The sequence below is a fragment of the Brienomyrus brachyistius genome, chromosome 2 (assembly GCF_023856365.1).
Source record: "Brienomyrus brachyistius isolate T26 chromosome 2, BBRACH_0.4, whole genome shotgun sequence".
In the NCBI taxonomy this organism is placed as follows: Eukaryota; Metazoa; Chordata; class Actinopteri; order Osteoglossiformes; family Mormyridae; genus Brienomyrus; species Brienomyrus brachyistius.
The window spans coordinates 9,063,914-9,084,029 of record NC_064534.1 but is presented as its reverse complement, the minus strand read 5'-3'; the positions used below and the strand labels follow the sequence as shown (position 1 = coordinate 9,084,029).

Here is a 20,116-nt window from a genome sequence, read left to right as displayed (position 1 = left end):
TGCTGCATAATACATCTGCCCAAGGGGGTTTCTCTCAACCCAGGACATTGTGACTCACTTCACTTATTTCCGTCCACTCAGGCCATTATCAGACTATGATAGAGTGTCTTACAGAGTTATTGTTGAACTTTTTGTTCACCGTTGCACTTTGATCAAGTATAAATAATGATTTTTTTTTCATTTGGCAAACCGAAAGATTTAGAGTTTTTTTCCATCATCATTATTAAAGCTGTTTGCTTTAAATCGACTGGAAAACTGAAGCGATTTTATTAGAGTGGAATAATGAAGACTGCAAAGACAAGAGACGTTTACCAAATTTTCAGCCACCGTAGTCAAACCGCCTAGCATTTCCAGGGTAGGAGTAACACGGAAGGTGGGTACTGGAGTGTAGTGGCAAGTTCCAACTTGCTGACTTCGTCTGGCCTCTCCTCTGCGTTTGGTTCTTTTGTTAGGTATTTAAGAAGGTGGCCGTGGGGCAGAGAAATTAAAGCAGCATGGTCATTGCGGACATACCTCAGTGATTAGAGGAAAGTACCGCGCACATCAACACTGTCCATCAGTCTGGAAATACTCACCCGCGTTTTATCCAGTACAGAACCATATTTTAAGTAGTTCAAAAAGGTCATACTTTCAAACCTCAAGCGAGATTTTGCAAATGAGCAGAGAATATAGTGTTAAAAAAGTTAAATGCTAAAATTCATGTTACGCATTAAGTTAAATTGTAATTTGGCATATAACATTTTCTTCTGTATAAATGCAAAATAATTCAGGCAATGAACATTACACGGTGCAAACTCAGTGATTAAAATGATCATGTTTTAAAGTTTAGATTTATCTAAAAGTTACAATGACTCTTAATCTTCACGTTTCCATTTAAAGCTCCGTATTTTTTATATAAATTCAGCAAAACAGTATAACAAACAACTGGATTCACAGTAGCTTTGAAGCATGACATCATATTTTGCGGAGTTGTTCCGCTCAAACCGCGGAACGAAAATGCGGCTCCTTTCCCTTAAGGCACATTGTTACAGAAGCAATGCTGAAGCTTACAGATGCAAATAAAAGATTTTTCTCAGTGTCTCCAACAGGAAAAGCAAAAATATAATACAAAGAGAATAAAAACAGTTAAGATAAGCAATCCCTTGTTCCTGCTGTATAATACTTGTTTTGTAGACTCATAATGACACAATGACTCCTTAAGAGTATCAATTATGGAATAGCATGCTAAAGTGAATTGGAGTTGCCAAATCATATGTGTGTGATCCTCTGATGGGCTAGCGATGTGCCTGTAGCTTCTAGGATAGGCTCTAGACCCCCATGCCCCAGTATAGGACAAGTGAGTACAATACAAATGGAAGGATGGGTATATTTTGACTTATACCGATACAGGGTTTTGGGGGGGGGGGGGGGGGGGGGTCATACTACATCTTAATCCCAAAAGATGTACAATGTGTACAAAGGTTATAGGCTCAGCATCTATTTAAAAAATGTTCAGTACAGAACATATGAATATCTGTGCTATTTTGCTCCCGAGGAGCAAAGACAATTGATATAAAATGTTCTAGCATCACTTGGAATTCCAAAGCACAGTGCAGAGATTCTCTTTCTGGGTGTAAACAATACAAAACAAATGCGCTCCCTACCTACATTTGCAGCTGATACATTCAGAAGTGATGGCAGTGAGGTAACACGAGTTGTATATTCATGTTAGTAATATAGAACTTAGAAACAGAGCAACTTGGAGTTCACTGGAACAACTAAAAAAAAAAAAAACAAACCTAATTGCACATTTTTCTCAACTCCACATTACTCAGTCAGTCAGCAGGCATATTCTGATCATCATCACAGTTGTTAAAACACACAATAAATACAAATTATACAATTACAGGGAGCATAACAAACTACAACATGGAAAAAAAACTGACAGCACAATATAATAAAATTTATGATGGATGCGATGGGTTCGTAAAAGGTCAGAGGCGAGGGCATTAATGACATTTGGTCTCCGTTTCTTTTGCACAGTGACTACTTGATTAACATTAAAATTACTGTCTGTGGGTCACTTTGAGGGGGTGAGGGAGGTACAAAACATACCATAAAAAAACATTAATGGAATAGATAAGGCACTCTGATATGACACGGAAGGCCCCTTCTGATTGGTTGGCAGTTGCTGTGCTCAGGAGAAAACTGATTTGGTAAACTTTACACGTCCACAAGAATCAGGCTGCATTTAAATGGTGAAAGAGGTTTCCCAGCTCAAGATTCCTGTGTGGCCAGGACACTTTCACTACCTCAAATCTGAATGAAGACGCTGGCCACATGAAAGCAAACCCGCCAAGGACCGTGGGTGGTGGTGTCTGCACTTCTGGAGGAGGGGTAGAGCATTAAACATCCCCTTTTTTTCACATTCCGGTTCCCCTTTATTTTCCAAGAGTCGCTGCGAGGATGATGATTATAACGATGATAATCACTACAGCAAGAATAGCAAGATAAATGTTTTTCTGTAAAATAAAATGACAGGGAAGGAAAAAAAAAAAAAAAAAACAGGCAAGAATCAAGAAAATCAGCTTGGCTCCACGGAAACATTTGCGAACAATCGCTACGTCGTGACACAGAATGTTTACATCTCATTCAATTATAGCCCTTGACTATTAGCACCAGTGTGAAACAAGTGACAGAAAGGAAATGAGATCTGTCAGAAAAGCAAACGCCAAACAAGAGTGAATAGCAGGATGTGGGATGTAATAACCATACAGAATAAAATATATAAGCATATATAAGTGTACGGTGCTGACTGTACTATTCATATAGTTTAAAGGAGCAAAATGGATTAGCATTCTTGTGAGTCACGCAGACTTAAGCCAAGCTTAGCTCCACATGCTGTTTTCACACAGTCGTTTGTTTTGTCTGTGCTTGTAAGACAGCTTCCTGTATGAAGGGCTCCGTGCCAATAGTCTTGCAGGAATTTCCAATCAATGAGACTTGCCTGCCAAACCAGTGCGCATTTGAAGTCTCTCAAAAGGTACGAAATCATATTATGTGAAACACTTCAGGGAATCTGCAGCGGGAGGAACAGGAGCAGCCCGAAAGCAGCGACACACAGTGGCGAGGTAGTTACCTCCAGTCAGGGTCGGACTTATTAGAATTTCGTTTTCAGGCCCAAATATAAACCGATGATTAATATAACCACAGCAAGCAGGACCAGCAGAGTAAGGATGATTATTAGCTTTTTCTGCCAAAACACAAACAGACAGAGTTACAGAAGCAGTAAGTAGCAAGCTTCTTCTTCTTCTACATATTTATTTTACATAGGCGCGAATGTGAAGCTTTAATAAGAGTCAAACACACATGCGGTTGCTGACAGTGAGATGTACGGCCCTCCCTTTTGACAGATGAGGATTAATGAGGGCCTTTTCTCCGGAGACAGCTTCAGAGTGACAAGACATCATGCAGGACAGCTGGTTCGTAGTAGCATTCTGTGCTTTCAAGCCAAGCAAGCACATGGCACGTGCAGCTTGATGCAAACGCGCAAAAAATAGCCATGTTCAGGAATCAGGTGTGGTGCTCCGTGTGCGTTTGGGGAATAGTCTTACCCGCCGGACCGTGGACTGGTACCGAACTGCCTTTTTGGTGCTTTCTGTCGCTTGGACCACATATTCAGCTGTGTTGGTCACATTCTTCTCAATGTTGTTTATCATCTCACCCTTGAGAAAAGAGACAACTAATAACTGATCCATTCTTCAGCTCCCATAACTAAACAAGTATAGCACAGTGCAAATGATGTCAAGGCTGGATGCTCGAATCCCAGAAAACACACATAAACTAACCCTTCCCTCTTCTCTAGGTCACTTTGGATGGAAGTGTGAAATAAATGCAAATTCTTCAATGGTCTAGAAGCCTGCAGCTGAGTCTATAGATGAATGATCATTCAGCGCTGTGCTTTTGCTGTTGTCGAGCCCATAATTTAAAAGTTAATTAGGCAGATAATTGCTTTATTCAAACAGAAAATTCTAACTCCAGGCACTGTTGCTTGTGAATGAAACAGCTGTCCGATGGTATTTTCTAATAGTTGACTTCATGTGAAAAAATAGTAACTATAACTACTGAGCAATAGATCTGAAAAGCAACCCTGGAACTTACTGTTGGATCCAGCTGAGCGTCAGTTAAATTTAAGTGACATATAAATAGAATTCTAACTCTTTTGAAATGATGAAAAAGTCTGATGTTCGTACAACAAGTCTTCTGTGCATTTATTATTACAACAAATAATATAGTGTTTATTAATTCATCAAACCACACTGGAACTGGAGTTCAGGAGGCACCTGGGTTTTCACCAGCATGGCCATATCCACAAACATCTCGTGTAGCTCCTTAATGCTGTTCTCCAGTCGGATGATGTCCTTGTGACGAGCCTCGATCTCATTCAAGGCCTGGCGGGTGATCTTGGAATCTGAGATAATCTGTGAAGGTGGAGAGGGTGGTTCAATTAAATTACGGGGCCAATTGCAAAGGCTATAATAATTATAAGCCTGTAATGGCTCCATAGGGGTGAGTTCCTACTATGATGACTATAATCATGTAATGATTGTTGGGGGGTGACTTTGGGAACTCACATCAGAGGTGAAAATAGAGGGGTTTCCACTCTCCAGCATGTCTTCCAGATCTTCGTTTGATGTTACTCTGCCAGCTTCATAAAAAGAACATTAAAAATGGACTGTTACAAGGTACAACTGAAAGGATACTGTAAACTGCTTCTCAGGCACATAGCTATATAATTAAATAATGGGTCCACGCAGTCAGGTAGAAAAATTAAGAGTTTGAACCCACCTTGAAATTTGCTGCAGCCCCCAGTGGGCAAAATCTACCGAGAGGGACCTATTTATTTCTGGTTATCGGCCTGGTGGTTCTCAAGTGGTAGCCTGATCCGGACCCAACTAGCAGAGGTGGGGGTTGCTGGTTGTAAAATTTACTAATTCAGGGGGTGCAGGCGGTCAAATTTTCTGACCAGTGTGGGGAGTAGGGGAATTACATACTAGCAATATATATATTTTAAACCACCCACTCTGAGACTCACTGAAAAGGGTCCTGCAACCGACCAGTTGAGAAACAGTACTGGGAATTCCCACTGAATGCAACAGTATATAAAACTATGTTCAAACTACGTGGACTCCCGCTCCTCCCAGAATTACCACCAGACCTTGAATACTTCCTTCTGACTGAGTGTATGAGAGACCCTTGATTACGTTTGCATACAGGCCCAAATTAAACAGGGGTACAAGAGCGTTCCTGCGAAAATGCAGATAAGGTGTTTTCGAGGGGAGTCCCACTAAGGTTTGCCTTCAAACCAAACAGGACCTAGAAAGAGGAGATGAAACTTGCAAAACTTCGCGATATTCACTTTGAATCCAGATAATAAGAAAGATACAAAGATAACGGTTCCACTTTACAATAAGGCTCCCTTTTGCCACTTATACATGGTAGTAACTCATCAATAATAAGAAAACTGCAGCATAACTTGTTTATAATTGTCTAGTAATGATTTACAAAGTGATACAACCTAATTAATAACCTGCTTATAAACCATTCATAATCCCTTCACAAGGGTAGCTTTATTGTAAAGTGGACCATGATGACTAAAATATATTTTGATGGAGACCAAGGTTATAACTTTGACAAGGTGTCCAGACTCCTAATTCTTATTAATTGCTGGCTTATTCATTTTATTTTAAAGGGTCTTTCTTATACTTCCCCATAAATATTACAAAAGTTCCTCTATGCAGTTTTGCCACAATCCAGGCGGCCAAGGCACACAAACAGGGTGTCTATAAGAAGCTGCCCTTCCTCAATACTGTCCCACAGGTCTGCTGGTTTGGAAAGCGCAGCCCAGCATGGTCCAGCTATTCTCTAAAGCCAATCAGTGGGCAAGTTCCAGCAGCCTGACCCTCATCCACAGGAAGGAAAAAGCCCCCTAGTGAACATCCAGATGTGGTCCTCCAAACATAGGGCAAGCATCCTCCCCACCGCAGAAACAAAGAGGATGTGACAACCCAGGCCTGATGAAATATGAGGCTGGAAGTGAGGGGAGGGGGAAAGCAGCCAGCAAACATGGCGTGTTTTCAAACCTCAGAGCCCTCTGATCTCAGGTCAACCTGAGCGGGGCAGGCAGAGTGTGTGAAATATAGTCTTTAAAAACTGACCTGGGATCAGTCTCTGTACCCGAGGTATAACAGCAGAAGTGTAGATCTGAAGAGGGCATGGTGGTCCGCTAATAAGGAGGGAGCAGAAGATGCCCCAGGCAAGAGTCACTGTTCTGCTACAGGATGATGGCTGTTTTCATGGAGAGTGGGAGGGACTTGGGAACGGCCACACTGGGAGGATCTGAAGTAGCTCCATATTTTGAGAGCTATTTCCTGGACACTGAAAAACAACATTTCCTGTCTGGACCAATAAAGCATCGGGCCACTAAATAAGCCTTGATCTTTGGAATCGTACTTTAATATAAGCCTGCGAATCAGCAATTACCAGGCGCCGCAACAGAAGTGCCGCAAACAAAATATGTAAATGTAACACTATTATTCAGATCAACACGTCAGAGATCAAAACTTAATTCTCCCTGCCAGGAACAGGCCTGCTGTGAGGCCATGAGTAAACCCTGCAGTCACATCCTCTTGACCTAAATTGATATGGCAGTGGCATCTCTCTTGACCACAGTATCCCAGGAAACCATAACACAGGTGTCCCCTGGCGCGGGTATCTCCCGGAGCACTGGAGATGTGTCACAGAGCACCCCTTTCAGGGTGTGGTCCCAATACTCGACCAGTTACTGACACTGGATTCCCTGTAATTCCACTTTGAAAGCCGCAGCTTGTGTTTACGACGCTATCCTTCCAAGCCCAAAAGCCATCACTGCAAGATTAATCTTCCACTGTGTCACAAAGACCACATACAGACTGCTAAAGGTGTTTATCTGAGGACGTAAACAAATATGGGTTAGTTTATCAATATGGAGGATTAATATTGCCCAAGTAATTTTTTGTGTTGTGTTTTATGAGAGTTTGAGAAAACTTTTCTTTTCCATTTCCCCATTCATTTGCAAAACCTGTACAGTCCTTCTACAATAGTGACAATGGCAAACAGTGAAGTTAGTAATATGTAAAATGGCCCTCAAACTCAATTTTGTCTTGACCTAAATCAATTCTGCAGCCTGATCTTTTACTTTGCCAGCTCCCTCACAATAGGCTCTGTATGTCACCCAAGGTTACCCCTGAAACCAGAGATGTAAACTAACGAAATGCAAATACTTTGTTAGTGTACTTAAGTAGCTTTTTTCTGGATTAGCCCTTTACTTGAGTATTTTAAGTTGCTGCAACTTTTACTTTCACTTTGCTACATTTCTGAGCCAAATAATGACTTTTTTGCTCCAATACATTCTGCAGGACCATTGTTACTCACTCAGTTAATAAAATACACAATTGCATGCGGTGAACCTCATCGTAAGGCTGCACCATTTGGGGTAAAATATGAATCACCCAGAATCAGTATCAGGATTTTTTCTCTCAATTCTTAAGCAATATATTGATCATTATAATTTTGCATTTCATTCTGTATATATGAAACAATATGTAGAGATGCACAATAAAGAGTTTAACATACCAAAATTGCCATCTGATATTTAAACTTTATCAGTGAGCAAAATTAGCAGCACCAGATCGACTAATGAAACGATGGTGACGATTGTATAGAAAGATCAGCCATTCTCCATAGTGGATGATGGCGGCTCATTCACCACTCACAACAGGTCTCAAACTGTAGGCCCACAGAATGTTTAGAATTCGGTATTAAGTCAAACCACTGTCATGAACAGGGAAGACCACTGGTGATCCAGTGTAGTAAGTGTTAGCTGTCAGAGAACCATATCTAACAAAAAAGATGACTCATGTAAAAGATAAAATAGGTAAACTTCAATATTACATGGAAACTCAACTGGAACCAATAACACTATTAGTATTATGTGGCAACTAAAAAGCACATTATGTTGGGATTGCTGTGCCCCAGATCAGTATGTACACACAACAATATATATATATATAAAAACATAACTTCCGTCTCAAAAATCCGTAAGTGTGATGCCTTAAAAACATGGACCAGTGACATGGACCGCTTTTGACATTTGACATCATCTCTCTCCAGGTTAAGAGCTACATTGTGACTGACAAGACTGAGCTTTTGCCGATGACACCATTCCAGATGGACGATGACCTGCTCCATGAAACCGGATAATGTGCATTGGACATGCATTCATTTTTAAAACAATTTATGAAGTCAAAGAAATCTGATGAGACACAAGGCCGTCTGCATGAATTATGCTCACCTGAATGGATTATTCTTTGCAGGAACAAACAAACGTCTAATGACTGCTGGTATTGCGACTTAATGAATACTGTAAGTCTTGTTTGCACCTTCCAAATATGAAACAAAGAGTTCTTCCTTTCAGCAGGAGTAGCACGTCTCTGCATGTCAGCGCTAATCACGCTCAACCTACCTTCAAAATTTAATTCATCTCACCACTAAGTCCTCTGACAATCTATCTTCAAAGAGATGGCTTTCAGCATTGTGCTACTGTGTAAGGGATATTGACATGGTCTAAATTCCTGACAAGCTCACCTCTAAGATCAAGGCACCTGATTAAGTTCTTCTTTAAGCCCTCAGAATCTTTTCACGCGGTCCCCCAAGGCTCTGTTCTAAGCCCTTGACATTCCCATAACTCCAATCTCCCCCTTTCATTGTCATGTAAATTTGCACTGCGATAATTGTCTTGCTAATAATAATCAACACTTTTCTCACAGTGGTGCAAAAGACTGCCCTTGTTACTTCATCAGCTAGCTGTAATAAAGGGTTTATCTGCAGTACAAGTGTAGCATTTTACAGACTGTACTTGTACTTTCAACTTCCTGCCAAAACCTTAGATCAGAGTTTCATATTTACTTTGCACAAAAATAGAGAAACATTACAGTATACATTTCCAACCACAGTTGCCTGTGTACGGCGACACCTCCTCGGGCTACCCCTAGATACTGCCCCCTATTCTTCATTAATTAACTCTGACAGGGGAGTGATTTCTGGGGAATGTTTGCTAGCAGTATCCTGGTAACACTTTAAAATAAGGTCTGCTCCTCAACCCATCCATTTTCTGTAACTGCTTATCCTATTCAGGGGTCTGGAGCCTATCCCAGGGGCTATGGGTGCAAGGAATAACCCAGAATAGGGCATCAACCCAGTGAAGGACACTCACTCACTCTCTAACACACAGACACACCCACACACATACACACAGACCCCTATGGGCAATTCGGTAACTCCAATTAACCTCAGCATGTTTTTCGGCTTGGAAGGGACCAAGAGTACCTGGAGGAAACCCAATGACCATATGGGTATTACATGCAAACTCCACACACAGGGAGCCATGGCAGAGACTTAAGGTGCCCCAGAGATGCGGGGCAACAGTGCTAACCACCTCACCACTGTGCCTGCTTATAACCCATTCTTTTATTTTTGCTATATTGCTATATTATATTGTTACCACCATACTCCTAGTAAATGTTCCCCTGAAATGACTCCCCTGTTAGTTAAACCGCATCAGTCCTTTCAGCAATAGCCAACTGGGCCTGTCCGGAATTTTTACACATGACTCACTCCATACCTCAGGGAATCCATCTGGGTGGATTTGTACTATTATTCTGCCTTTCTCACAAAAATGTTAAGTGCCAAATCCGATTTACGGATCCAATAAACAAGGCTTTTCAAGGGAGGGGGAAAAAACAACAATGTTTATGCACTCACTTATCTCTAGTTGCCTCTGGATCCGTGACTTGCTCCGCTGTCGGAAAGACAACTGAGCGTCGTTGTACTCCGTCATGACCTCCACAAATCTCCGGGACAACACCGTGTGCTGGACAGGGCGGAAAGCCAAACAGGGGCAGAGTTAGTGTGTGAGCCAGTGAGTGTGTGTGCACTTAACTGTAGACATTTTTAGGGAAACACAAGATGTCAAAATTAAAACAGAGCAGAGTGAAGAAACAGAGAAAAAGAAGAAATACAGTAGATCACTGTGGGAGAGGAGAGGGAAACCTCCACTTCTTGCTATTCCACCAATGCCCGCCCAGAATACCATTAACGACTTTGATGTTACTGCTAGCAACTCACTACACTGCCATGCAAGGCCGAATGCGACAGGGTCAGGGGCAAACCGCAGCTGCAGCTTCGAGGCGTGACACCTGCCTACAGGACCATAACAGTACACATGGCGGGACTGACAGCAGGCATAGTCAGAGTGCATGATGGGAAAGGGAGGGACATACATGAGGGTAGGTCTGGGGAGTCAGCATCACAGGCACAGCCATTGGTTGGCATTTGCATATTTCCTGACCTGACTTCTCTGAATGCGGCACGAGGCCCGGTTTGCATTCTCGTCCTCGGGGAGGCTCTGCTGCATGGCTATTGGGGGACAGAAGAGGCCAGTGATTAGTTTGGGGGAGGGCTGATCACCTTCCAGTCAAACTGCGCATGTCTCCAGTAAGCCACTGGACAATTTACAGATGGAGAATGAGAACTGCATGCGTGCAGCCAGTGGCGCATTGAAGGGGTGTGGCCATCTTCATCCCGATCATCCCTGAAAACATGTGGTGATGTGTCAGCGAACAGAACTACGAGACCCAGGCTGGGGCAGTGAGCAGCATGTTTATTTGTGCTTAGATACTAAAAAGAGTAATAATTCTTTTTGGGGGTAATAGGTTACTGAGCATGAATGGGACCATCACAAGATGACAAGGAAATCGCAAAAAATACAGTCGCCCTTTTAAAAACCGGACATAAGCGTCCAAAAATATTAAACCACTAGCTATAATCTCAGGAATGTGAGCAAGTTACTGGAAGAATCACTAATCAGTAATAATTGAACATTTTGCCTCGATTACGATTGATGAACAATTATTTTATTTGCCCTCATATTTCATTGACAAGATTTGTACTGTAACGCTCTGCTATTAAAGCTGGTACATTCTTTCTAATGAAATACTGTATGTCGCTACGATTTTAAAGTAACTGAGGCGATTAAAACAATACCTAAAGATGGCTGACACAAACCCACTACTAGTAGTCTACAGTATGCTTGAAATATTAGTATGATGCGGCTCCTCGATCATTAACCAATTCACTTCATAACCTAGTTGTAGGAATGGAACTCGATCGGTGAGGAGTAACTATATTTGTAATTGAGAGAAAATGACTGTCTTTTCCCGTCGTTTTCCGTGCATACAGCATTAGCTTCAGGCAGCTAGCCAGAAGCCAGACAGGTTACCACAAGGCTAAGGAGGCAAGTAAAAAAGAAGAATTATCGTAGTTTTAATTTTTTCCATATGTTGTTATGCATAAAAAGATCCAAAATGTACACTGTAAGCAGGCTTCTTGATTACTATAAGTGAATTATTTGAACAATATTTGTACAGGAATGATTCTGTCCCAAGCTTTTTGATCCATATAAGCAGTTGATCACAATATCCATGATCACTATAAGCGGTTTCCACTGTAGTTTTGAATCCAATTGGTGGTATTACCTTTCACAGCTGAAACACTTTTTTTTGCAGTGCTTACTTTTGACCTCTTTTTGTTCGGTGTTGTCTTCACTAAAACCACAATGCGTCCAAATAATGGACAAGGCATTTTTCTTTGGTACAAGCTGCTTGAGTTGTTCAGGCAGCTCAGTGTTTGAGTTCTCCTCTATGTTGCTTCCATTTTGCAGACTGGATGGGGCAGAGTAGTATGTAGTACTAGTTTTTCGCAGTAGTATGTTTTTAAGAGGACAGTACATGAACACACTGGGGAAAATACTAACAGATTTTTTTATGTATTGACAGAATTAAAAGCAAGACGTTGACTAGAGGTTCTGAACGTTGGTTATGATTCATTCACAATTAGCCAAGCCCAAGGCTACATACACACTGCAACATTTTCTTTTAAAAATGCAGACATTTTAATCTCCATTTTCGTCTTTCATCCACACAATCCCTTAGTTTGCAGCCCCCAAAAACGGAGACTTCTGAAAATGCTTTGAGAGCCATATCCTTCAGAAAGATCTATTGTCTGATAACTAGCTTTTTTTTCTTTTGCTGTTCTTTGGTTCAGTGAAAAAAGAGACTTTTGAAAACACAAACACTCAAAGCGCCCTAATTGATCCGTATTCATCATGTGGCCCTTGCCTGATTTGATCCCGCTAGTTACATCTTCTCATTGTCTGATTGGTCACCTGGTCACCCAATACAGAAGTAAAGAAGTATTCCAACATTTTGGAGGAGTTGCTTTCAGTGAGGCTTTCCCTGCTGATGACCTGTATGCAGCTAAATATTGTGTTACACGGTGTGACTGATGCATATCTGTGCAAAAACAAACTACTTTATTAATCACTGTGTCCAACGGGCGCATCTACCAACATCATATGTATTTTTTGCTCATTTCAGTGTGGATGGAAATACTTTAGAAAACAATGTGAAATGGTCTGTGTGGATGGAGATCAATTTTGTTTAAAAATGTTATTAAACAAAAACAGCACTGTGGACACAGTCTAAGGAACACGATCACACGAGCGTCCCTCTCAAAATGGACCGTGTGTCCACAAACCAACAGCCACTTCATAACACCAAATAATAAACATTTGGCTAAAAATCAGAACATAATAAAAGAGTCCAGCTGGCATAGCTGAATCTCCATGTCGACAGTGTGGTTAACAAACCAGAAATCTCAAGCCCTATAATGCCTGACATGCTTTGTCCAAGGCCTAAGATTTCACTGACAGACAAGATGGCATTTTGGCATAAGCGAATATTTACAGAAGCTTGATGTAGGGCAAAATGGCGTGTATTATATCTCATCAATATGCAGAACGGCATTATTATCAGGGCTCAAACAACACCGATTGTCAAATCCTCAAAGGGACAGAATGCCTCCATCTCTGTTCTTATGTTACATTTCTTTGTAAATAAAAGAACAAAGCGCACCAAGAATTCATTGATTCACTGAATCTGTTACTCGTGGAAATCCTCCAGTTAGGCCTCTAAACTCGCTCTTTCTTATTATTACAGCAGACCATAATAGTGCTATCAGTTAAGAGCATTGAGTTCAGATGCTCAGGTTGTCCGGTCTCCATCCAATCAGAGAAGCCTGCTTTGCATTCCCATGTGGCTCATTTGCAAAGCAAACGAATGCCTTTCGCAGAAGCACTCACACGTCAGCTTGGCCCATACGGATTTGGCGTTCTTCTTGATTTCACTGATGAGCTTCTCAAGTTCCTCTTTCGTTTCTAGGAGAAAGAAAGAAATGGGGAAGGACAAAGAGCACAATTAGGGCAAGCTCAAGGTGCAGAGAACGTGGCTGGAGAATTTGTGCAGTCTCCCATGGCGACACATCCACCCAGAGCACTGCAGCACGCAATAAATCAGAACTACGGCATGGTCAAAGTATTAAGAAGGGCCAGACGCTATGTCTTCTTAATGCAAATGACAGTATGTTAAGAAACGTGGATGTTCTGTTGTGAAATGCCTACAAGCTGAAGAGCTTATGCTTCACCAAAGAAGTGACCATTAGCTGTTTACTCATTAGCAATGTCTAGCTATACCTGTAACTTGGACTTTAAAAAGTACTTAGTTTTATAACGGTTGCGTAGGGCACATAACCCGAACTGATCCAGTAAAATATCCAGTTCTATGTAGGAGGTATGCGCATTAGCTAAACAGCTATTGTAAATCCTCCGGTATTATTAGTAGCAATATTATTACTCTTGAATTATTCTGCAGGCAAGTGGGACTTTGTATTTCTTTGCACAGGAAATGACAATGGACAGAACTAAGACAAACTCCAACAGGGTCACGCCTCTGTTTCCTGGGTGTGGGTCCGGTGTAGGTACTTACATTGTTTTATACTTAATGACGTACATGTCAGGATAGCTTGGGGTCATAGAGTAGAGTCAGCTAGTATCCGGTGCCCCTGGAACAGTTGAAGGCCTTGTTCAACCCCATCCTGCCCCTCACCTAAAATCACTGCCCTCAATACCGATACATGAGGTGCTCTTGGCTTATCTGTGCATCAGCACCAAACTCTCCAAGTAAGCAGGCCATGCGCAGCCACAGATCAACGTGTGCCACAAGTGAGCACACATTTTCATACTCGTTCGAATTCCCACAGATGGTACTATACCCACTCTGTCATGAGGTGCACACATGTAAATCACCACGTGATCTCAGATGCTCACTTTTAAACATGTGTGCGGACGCTAAGTCAGACGCACTCATAATTCCCCTCAATTCCCCAAATACTGGTCACATAAGTGGCACAGAGCTCATCAGACCCAAAAGATCAATAAAACATGACAAAGGAAGACAGAAGGGACCCGTAATGCCACAAGCACTCTTCCAAATGTCCCCCGAACTTTCTGCATTGTCCTGCCCAGCGTGACCTTCACTGCTGAAAATTACGGCATCAGAATAAAACATCAAAAAGTAACTTTGCCCAAAACACATTCAAAGAGCTACTGAAAATCTCATTGTCCTTCAAGTCTGCCCCAGAGGTGTCTGCTCAGGGGAGGGGTGTCTGCACACACTTCCTTATTCCAACATTTATTTGCTCCGTGACAGCTGCGAGGCTTCCTGATGCAGGACAATGCCAAACAGGAAGTTGGGGCTATCTGCTCCTCTGCAGCCATGCCCTCAAAGGCTGCTGCCTATATTTAAGTGACATGGAAGGTCGGGAAGCCCGTCAGGAAGAAAACACGGTCAGAATATTTGTGCATGAAGAATTCAAACGTGTCCCAGATTTTGTATCATCTAGAATAACACCTTAAAAACAGATATAAACATAGCATGTGTATTTCAGACCAAATAACTGTACAGGTGACATGTAGACGCTGACTTTCCAAAATTAATAGATGGATTATGGGACATCACAAAATCACGGGAAAAACAACATGGCTACAGAATGTTGCCACAGTCTTATTCGAGGCTACTGACACGACACAGAAAATACTGACCTTAAAGGTCTGATGTGACTGGCTAGGGCCCAGGATTGTTTATGTAAACAAGTTCCGTAAATAATGTGGTGTTTGATAAATATTGGCAAAACAGTATATAATTTCAGCAAGCAACATAGTATTTGCCAACTCATTCAAAACACAAATGTAGTTGCTGGAACTGGAACCAGCAAACACGACAATTACAAATGTATTTGACCACTGCATTTCCTGGTCACCAAATATCAATATTAGCTGGGATGACCAGCTAGTGCATATTCGGGTCTAAAAAAGAAGACCCACACAAAGATATTAAGACCCAAAATGCAGGTGTCAAGGGGGTTACCCATGAAACTAAACTTCAACCGCTATCATACAGAAACCAATAGTTCCATAACTTGAGTGCTTGCAATCAATTCTCAGCTGTCTATGCGCTTTGCCAGGGCTAAAACTCAACTGGAAATCCCTAAGGCAGAAATGCAAACATGTGTGTACACGTATAAATGCAGACATGTGCCCTTTGAATAAATTTACTTATATACGGATTTAGCAGACGCTTTTATTCAAATTGCTGTAGAATCAAGAAAGCAGATCACAGACATAGGTGCAGCGGGGGAAGGACGGCATTCCCGGGACTCACTTTCATCAGGATTTGGTGCCGACAGGATCATGCTGTGTTTCTTCTTCACCTCCTCCACTTGAGATGAGACCTTCTCGATGAGTCCACGAACCACCTCCACCTGCCACACATACTCAGTCACCGCTCGCGACCAAACGCCTGGGCACTGTACCTGCGCCAAACCCACGCTGACAGAAGGACAGATACAACCTTACCTGCTGGAAGAATTCTTCCATAAACGCATCGTTGTCAATTGGTACGGCGACATTTTCTTCCACATATGTAGTTCTCTGTAAGAACACAGGTGAAGCTTTCAATTAATACTGTCCACCTGTAACCTGACCTCCTTTGCTCTTCACAAAAAATAAGTAATAAAAAACTGGACATCTCTTCAATCATGTTAGGGCTTCAGTGAAAGGAGGATAGGTTTGATGGACGATTAAATGTAGGGTAAATGGTCTCTGTTACTGTAAAAAACTATATGAAAACTGAAACTAAACAATTTATTGTGGGATCACAATTATAACGACACAAACCACACAAAGCCTGAAAAAAACGTGTTCAGATCCTCAGCAATTTGTGTTTAAAACATGAAGTTCTAAGAAGTCACATGCCAAACAGACCATGAGTATCTCTCACAGACGGTAATTCATCTGTCAGGAAAGGCGAAAACAACAGACCTATTTACAATTACATTTCAATCACAGAACAGAAGCTTAATCCAGAAGTGTCCAAAAAGGCCATAGCTACGTTTGAGGATCAACAGCTGACTGAATAGACACATCTATTAAATTTAATTCGGTAACTGCACAAATAAAAGGATCTTGCATGACATTTCATTACAAAATCTCATTTGAGATTGAAGGCAGACTCCACCTTTCAGAAGTTATTCACTATTTCCACACATTTCAGCCTTCGCTTAAGAGCATCACCCCCACCCACTCACCCACTGCATATCGCAGATCTGTCAAACGGCCCCTCACCAGACATGTCGGCACAAATCGTGCAGGCTTAAAGCCACAAACAAAATGCAGCATTGTAGGTGTAAATGCGCCAGTATACAGAAGCACATATTCGAATTCATGCTCTCCTGCAGTCTCCGTTGTAATTGCACGAATGAAAAACTGATAAATGGATAAACTGAACTGAACTGGCATAGCTAGGTTCGAAAGCAAGCACCACCATTACCAGTACGTTTCCCTAAAACATCAATTCATAATTTTTTCTAAATACAAATACTTTATATCAAAAATAGCTCAGATAGGCAAACCGCACTACTTCCTTTGCATTTTCACCCTGAGTGTGGGTGCATTTTCGGCGGATGCCCTGATTTCCTTATACTATCCAAAAACATTAAGCTCAAGTGAAACAGAGTGTTTAAATTTTAAAGTGCGCATACCGCAATGCCTGGTTCGTTCATGCCTTACGCCAGTTACAATGTTTATTATATTATATTATATTATATTATATTATATATTATAATTATATTATATTAAAACTATTACTCGATGAATTGCCAGATTAATCTGTATATCACTCGATTATTTATATAATCTATAGTGACAACACAACAAAGATCGTGTGAGGAAAATGACCCAATTAAATAAATGCACAGCTATTTGTTGAAAAGAAGTCTCTAAATTTAACTAAAATGTAATTTCCAGACATGAATTTTTATGAATATGATTATTAATATGACACGCAGATTTCAGAATACGACCACCCTCAGCGAGATCTGGCCCTCGCTACCAGTTCGTGACACTTTGTTGTACTTTCTCAGATACATGCTACCTAAATGTCCAGCACGCATGCAAGCCATGGCTGCATTATTTTAACATAATACTTACTTTTATAAGTAAAGTACAATTACAAAAAGCAAACTGCTCTGTGGTTTTATAAGCTGGTGGCCAGATATACATATCGAGAGAACGCATCAGAATAATTTAATATAATAAGGGGGAGAGGACACATGCAAAGAGAAATACCATGACTTGAAGGGATGATCAGCAGCCTAGTGAGGCGCCGCGCCAGCCGGCCGGCCGCTCCCAAGGCTGACGCCGGGACACCCGCCTACGGCTCGCAAGGAGCATCGCCGCGTACCGCAACAAGTGACCCGCAATGCTGGAGCATACTCACGGCTGTCAGGTCTGCCAACCGGTCTTTCATCCCACGGCTTTTCAGGAGCTACACCCGGTCCGAAAAAACAACATCGGCCAGCAGTCACTACCTGGCGAACTAGGCTACGTCACTTACAGTGCGCTTATTGGCCTTTAAACATTAATAATGGAAACTCGGGAAGATAAAACACCCGAAACGTCCCGATCAGTCCAGCGCTACAAGTCGCCAGCAGCCGAAAGCCACGGACTTTCCAAAGACTGCGACTCTTTCCCCCCGCCCCCCCGACTCGTTAACTAGGAAACAACTCCCAGAAACACACTACAACAAAGGGTCTCCCTCTGTAGCGCCGCCGAGTGGCCACAGAGGGATATGGCACCCAGCGAAACCACAAAACGCTTATTCATTGACGCCCGTTAACCCGAGGACATACGCGGAAGGGTGCGCGTGCGTTAAATTTCACGTGGCGTGTTCCTTCTCCGCATAAAAAGGCTGATGTTCTGTAACGAAGGTGCCTCTGGCAAATTATTTAGTGCGATTTACAAGCCATTTAGATGAACTGAACCTTTAGAATCCAGAAGCCAAAGTCCCCTGTCTTGTACTAGTTTTACCACTTATGCAAAACATCGGATGAAAAGTAAAATAATGTAAATCGATGATAATAGATTTTTCTGAGAAAATAATTCTAATTAAAACTTAAATGCAGGCAACTTACTCCTTATCAACTACTGCTGACATGCTATTAAACGTGTATTTTTCTACGCTAACACACAGACACAGAATTTACAAGACACAAAATTGGTGATACAAATCTGTTTACATGAAAAAAAGTAATCGAATGACTTATTCAGCCATCAATCCAACGCCTGTGAAGATGAATATGAAGGGGGGACATTATTACCTGAGATGTAGAGTATAGGGTTCCCCCTGCTAAAATAGTTACACAGCAACTCTGGACTTAAATACTGATAACACTAGTGTATACAGTTGTAATTACATATCTGAACAACTTTCAGTCAAATCACATGCACTATATGGACAAAGGTATTGAGACTCCTGACTTACACATGAACTTTTATTACATCCCATTCTAAATCCATAGGCATCCATTTGGAGTTGGTACCCCCTTTGCAGTTATAACAGCTGCCACTCTTCTGGGAAGGCTTTCCACAAGATTTTGGAGTGTGTTTGTATGAATTTTTGCCCATTCATCCAGAAGAGCATTTGTGAAGTCAGGCACTGATGTAGAATGTAAAGGTCTGCTTCTTAATCTCTGTTCTAGCTTATTCCAAGGGTATTCGGTGGGGTTGGGGTCAGGGCTTTGTGTGGGCCAGTCAAGTTGTTCCACACCAAACTCATACAACCTTGTCTTTATGGACCTTGCTTTGTGCACTGGGGCACAGTCATGCTGGAACAGAAAAGGGCCTTCCCTAAACTGTTTCCACAAAGATGGAATCATTGACTTTTTCAAAATGTCTTGGTATGCTGAAACATTAAGATTTCCCTTCACTGGATCTAAAGGGCCCAGCCCAACCTCTGAAAAACAACCTCACACCTTTATCCCTCCTCCGTCAAACTTTACATCTGGCACAATACAGGCAGGTAACGTTTTACTGGCATCCGCCAAACACAGACTCATCCATAAGACTGCCAGACGGAGAAGTGTGATTCGTCCCTCCACAGAACATGGTTCCAGTCGCAGCGTGCTACACAGCACTTCATCTGACACTTTGCATTGCACTTGGTGATGTGAGACTTAATTGCAGCTGCTCGGCCATGGAAGCCCATTCCATGAAGCTCCTGGTGCACAGTTTGTGTGCTGGGGTTAATGCCAGAGGAAGTTTGGAATTCTGTAGTTATTGAGTCAACATAGAGTTGGCAATTTTTATGTGCTATACGGCTCAGCACTCAGCAACCAGCCTCTATTACTTTCCATGGTCTGCCACTTCATGGCTGAGTTTCTGTTGTTCCTAAACACTTCCATTTTGCAATGATACCACTTATAGTTGACCGTGGAATATCTAGCAGGGAAGAAATTTCAGAAAATGACTTATTGCTAAGACAGTACCACGCTTGAAATTACTGAGCTCTTCAGAATGACCCATTCTTTCACAAATGTTTCTAAACCTGCCTGTATAACTAGGTGCTTGATTTTATACACCTGTGGCAACTGGTCTGAATGATCGTCAGCTATCTCACATACTTCTTTTCCCAAATTTGAGGGGGAAACATTATCTCCTGAATTCCAGGATGTTTGGTTCCCCCTGCTAAAACAGACATGCAGCAATTCTGGACCCCAATATGATAAGATGGGGAAGGGGGGAATCTGC

The 20,116-nt window shown here is 41.8% G+C and overlaps 1 protein-coding gene across 2 annotated transcripts; it reads right to left on the bottom strand.

Annotated features, from left to right (window-relative positions):
- Positions 1-866: 866 nt before the first annotated feature.
- stx2b (syntaxin 2b) lies at positions 867-18,086 on the bottom strand. Of its 2 annotated transcripts, XM_048998500.1 has the most exons (11): positions 17,808-18,086; positions 15,887-15,961; positions 15,693-15,792; positions 13,277-13,351; positions 10,427-10,494; positions 9,841-9,949; positions 4,614-4,687; positions 4,323-4,460; positions 3,594-3,704; positions 3,119-3,232; positions 867-2,501 (listed from the first exon to the last, which is right to left on the bottom strand). In XM_048998500.1, the coding sequence occupies exons 1-10, from the start codon at positions 17,835-17,837 to the stop codon at positions 3,140-3,142; spliced, it is 873 nt and encodes a 290-aa protein (XP_048854457.1). In that variant the 5' UTR covers positions 17,838-18,086; the 3' UTR covers positions 867-2,501; positions 3,119-3,139. The 2 variants fall into 2 exon arrangements, with proteins under 2 accessions (XP_048854457.1, XP_048854458.1); XM_048998501.1 differs by lacking the exon at positions 3,119-3,232 and having other exon boundaries at positions 17,808-18,083.
- Positions 18,087-20,116: the final 2,030 nt, after the last annotated feature.

What these genes read in the sequence shown, in the direction of transcription:
- stx2b (XM_048998500.1), bottom strand. Translation starts at nt 17,837, where the DNA reads ATGAAAGACCGGTTGGCAGACCTGACAGCC. An exon ending in CCTCTATTTTCACCTCTGAT is followed by an intron (nt 4,461 to 4,613) that starts GTGAGTTCCCAA and finishes CCACCTTCACAG; the next exon opens with ATTATCTCAGATTCCAAGAT. An exon ending in CCATGCTGGTGAAAACCCAG is followed by an intron (nt 3,705 to 4,322) that starts GTGCCTCCTGAA and finishes TCTTTTCTCAAG; the next exon opens with GGTGAGATGATAAACAACAT.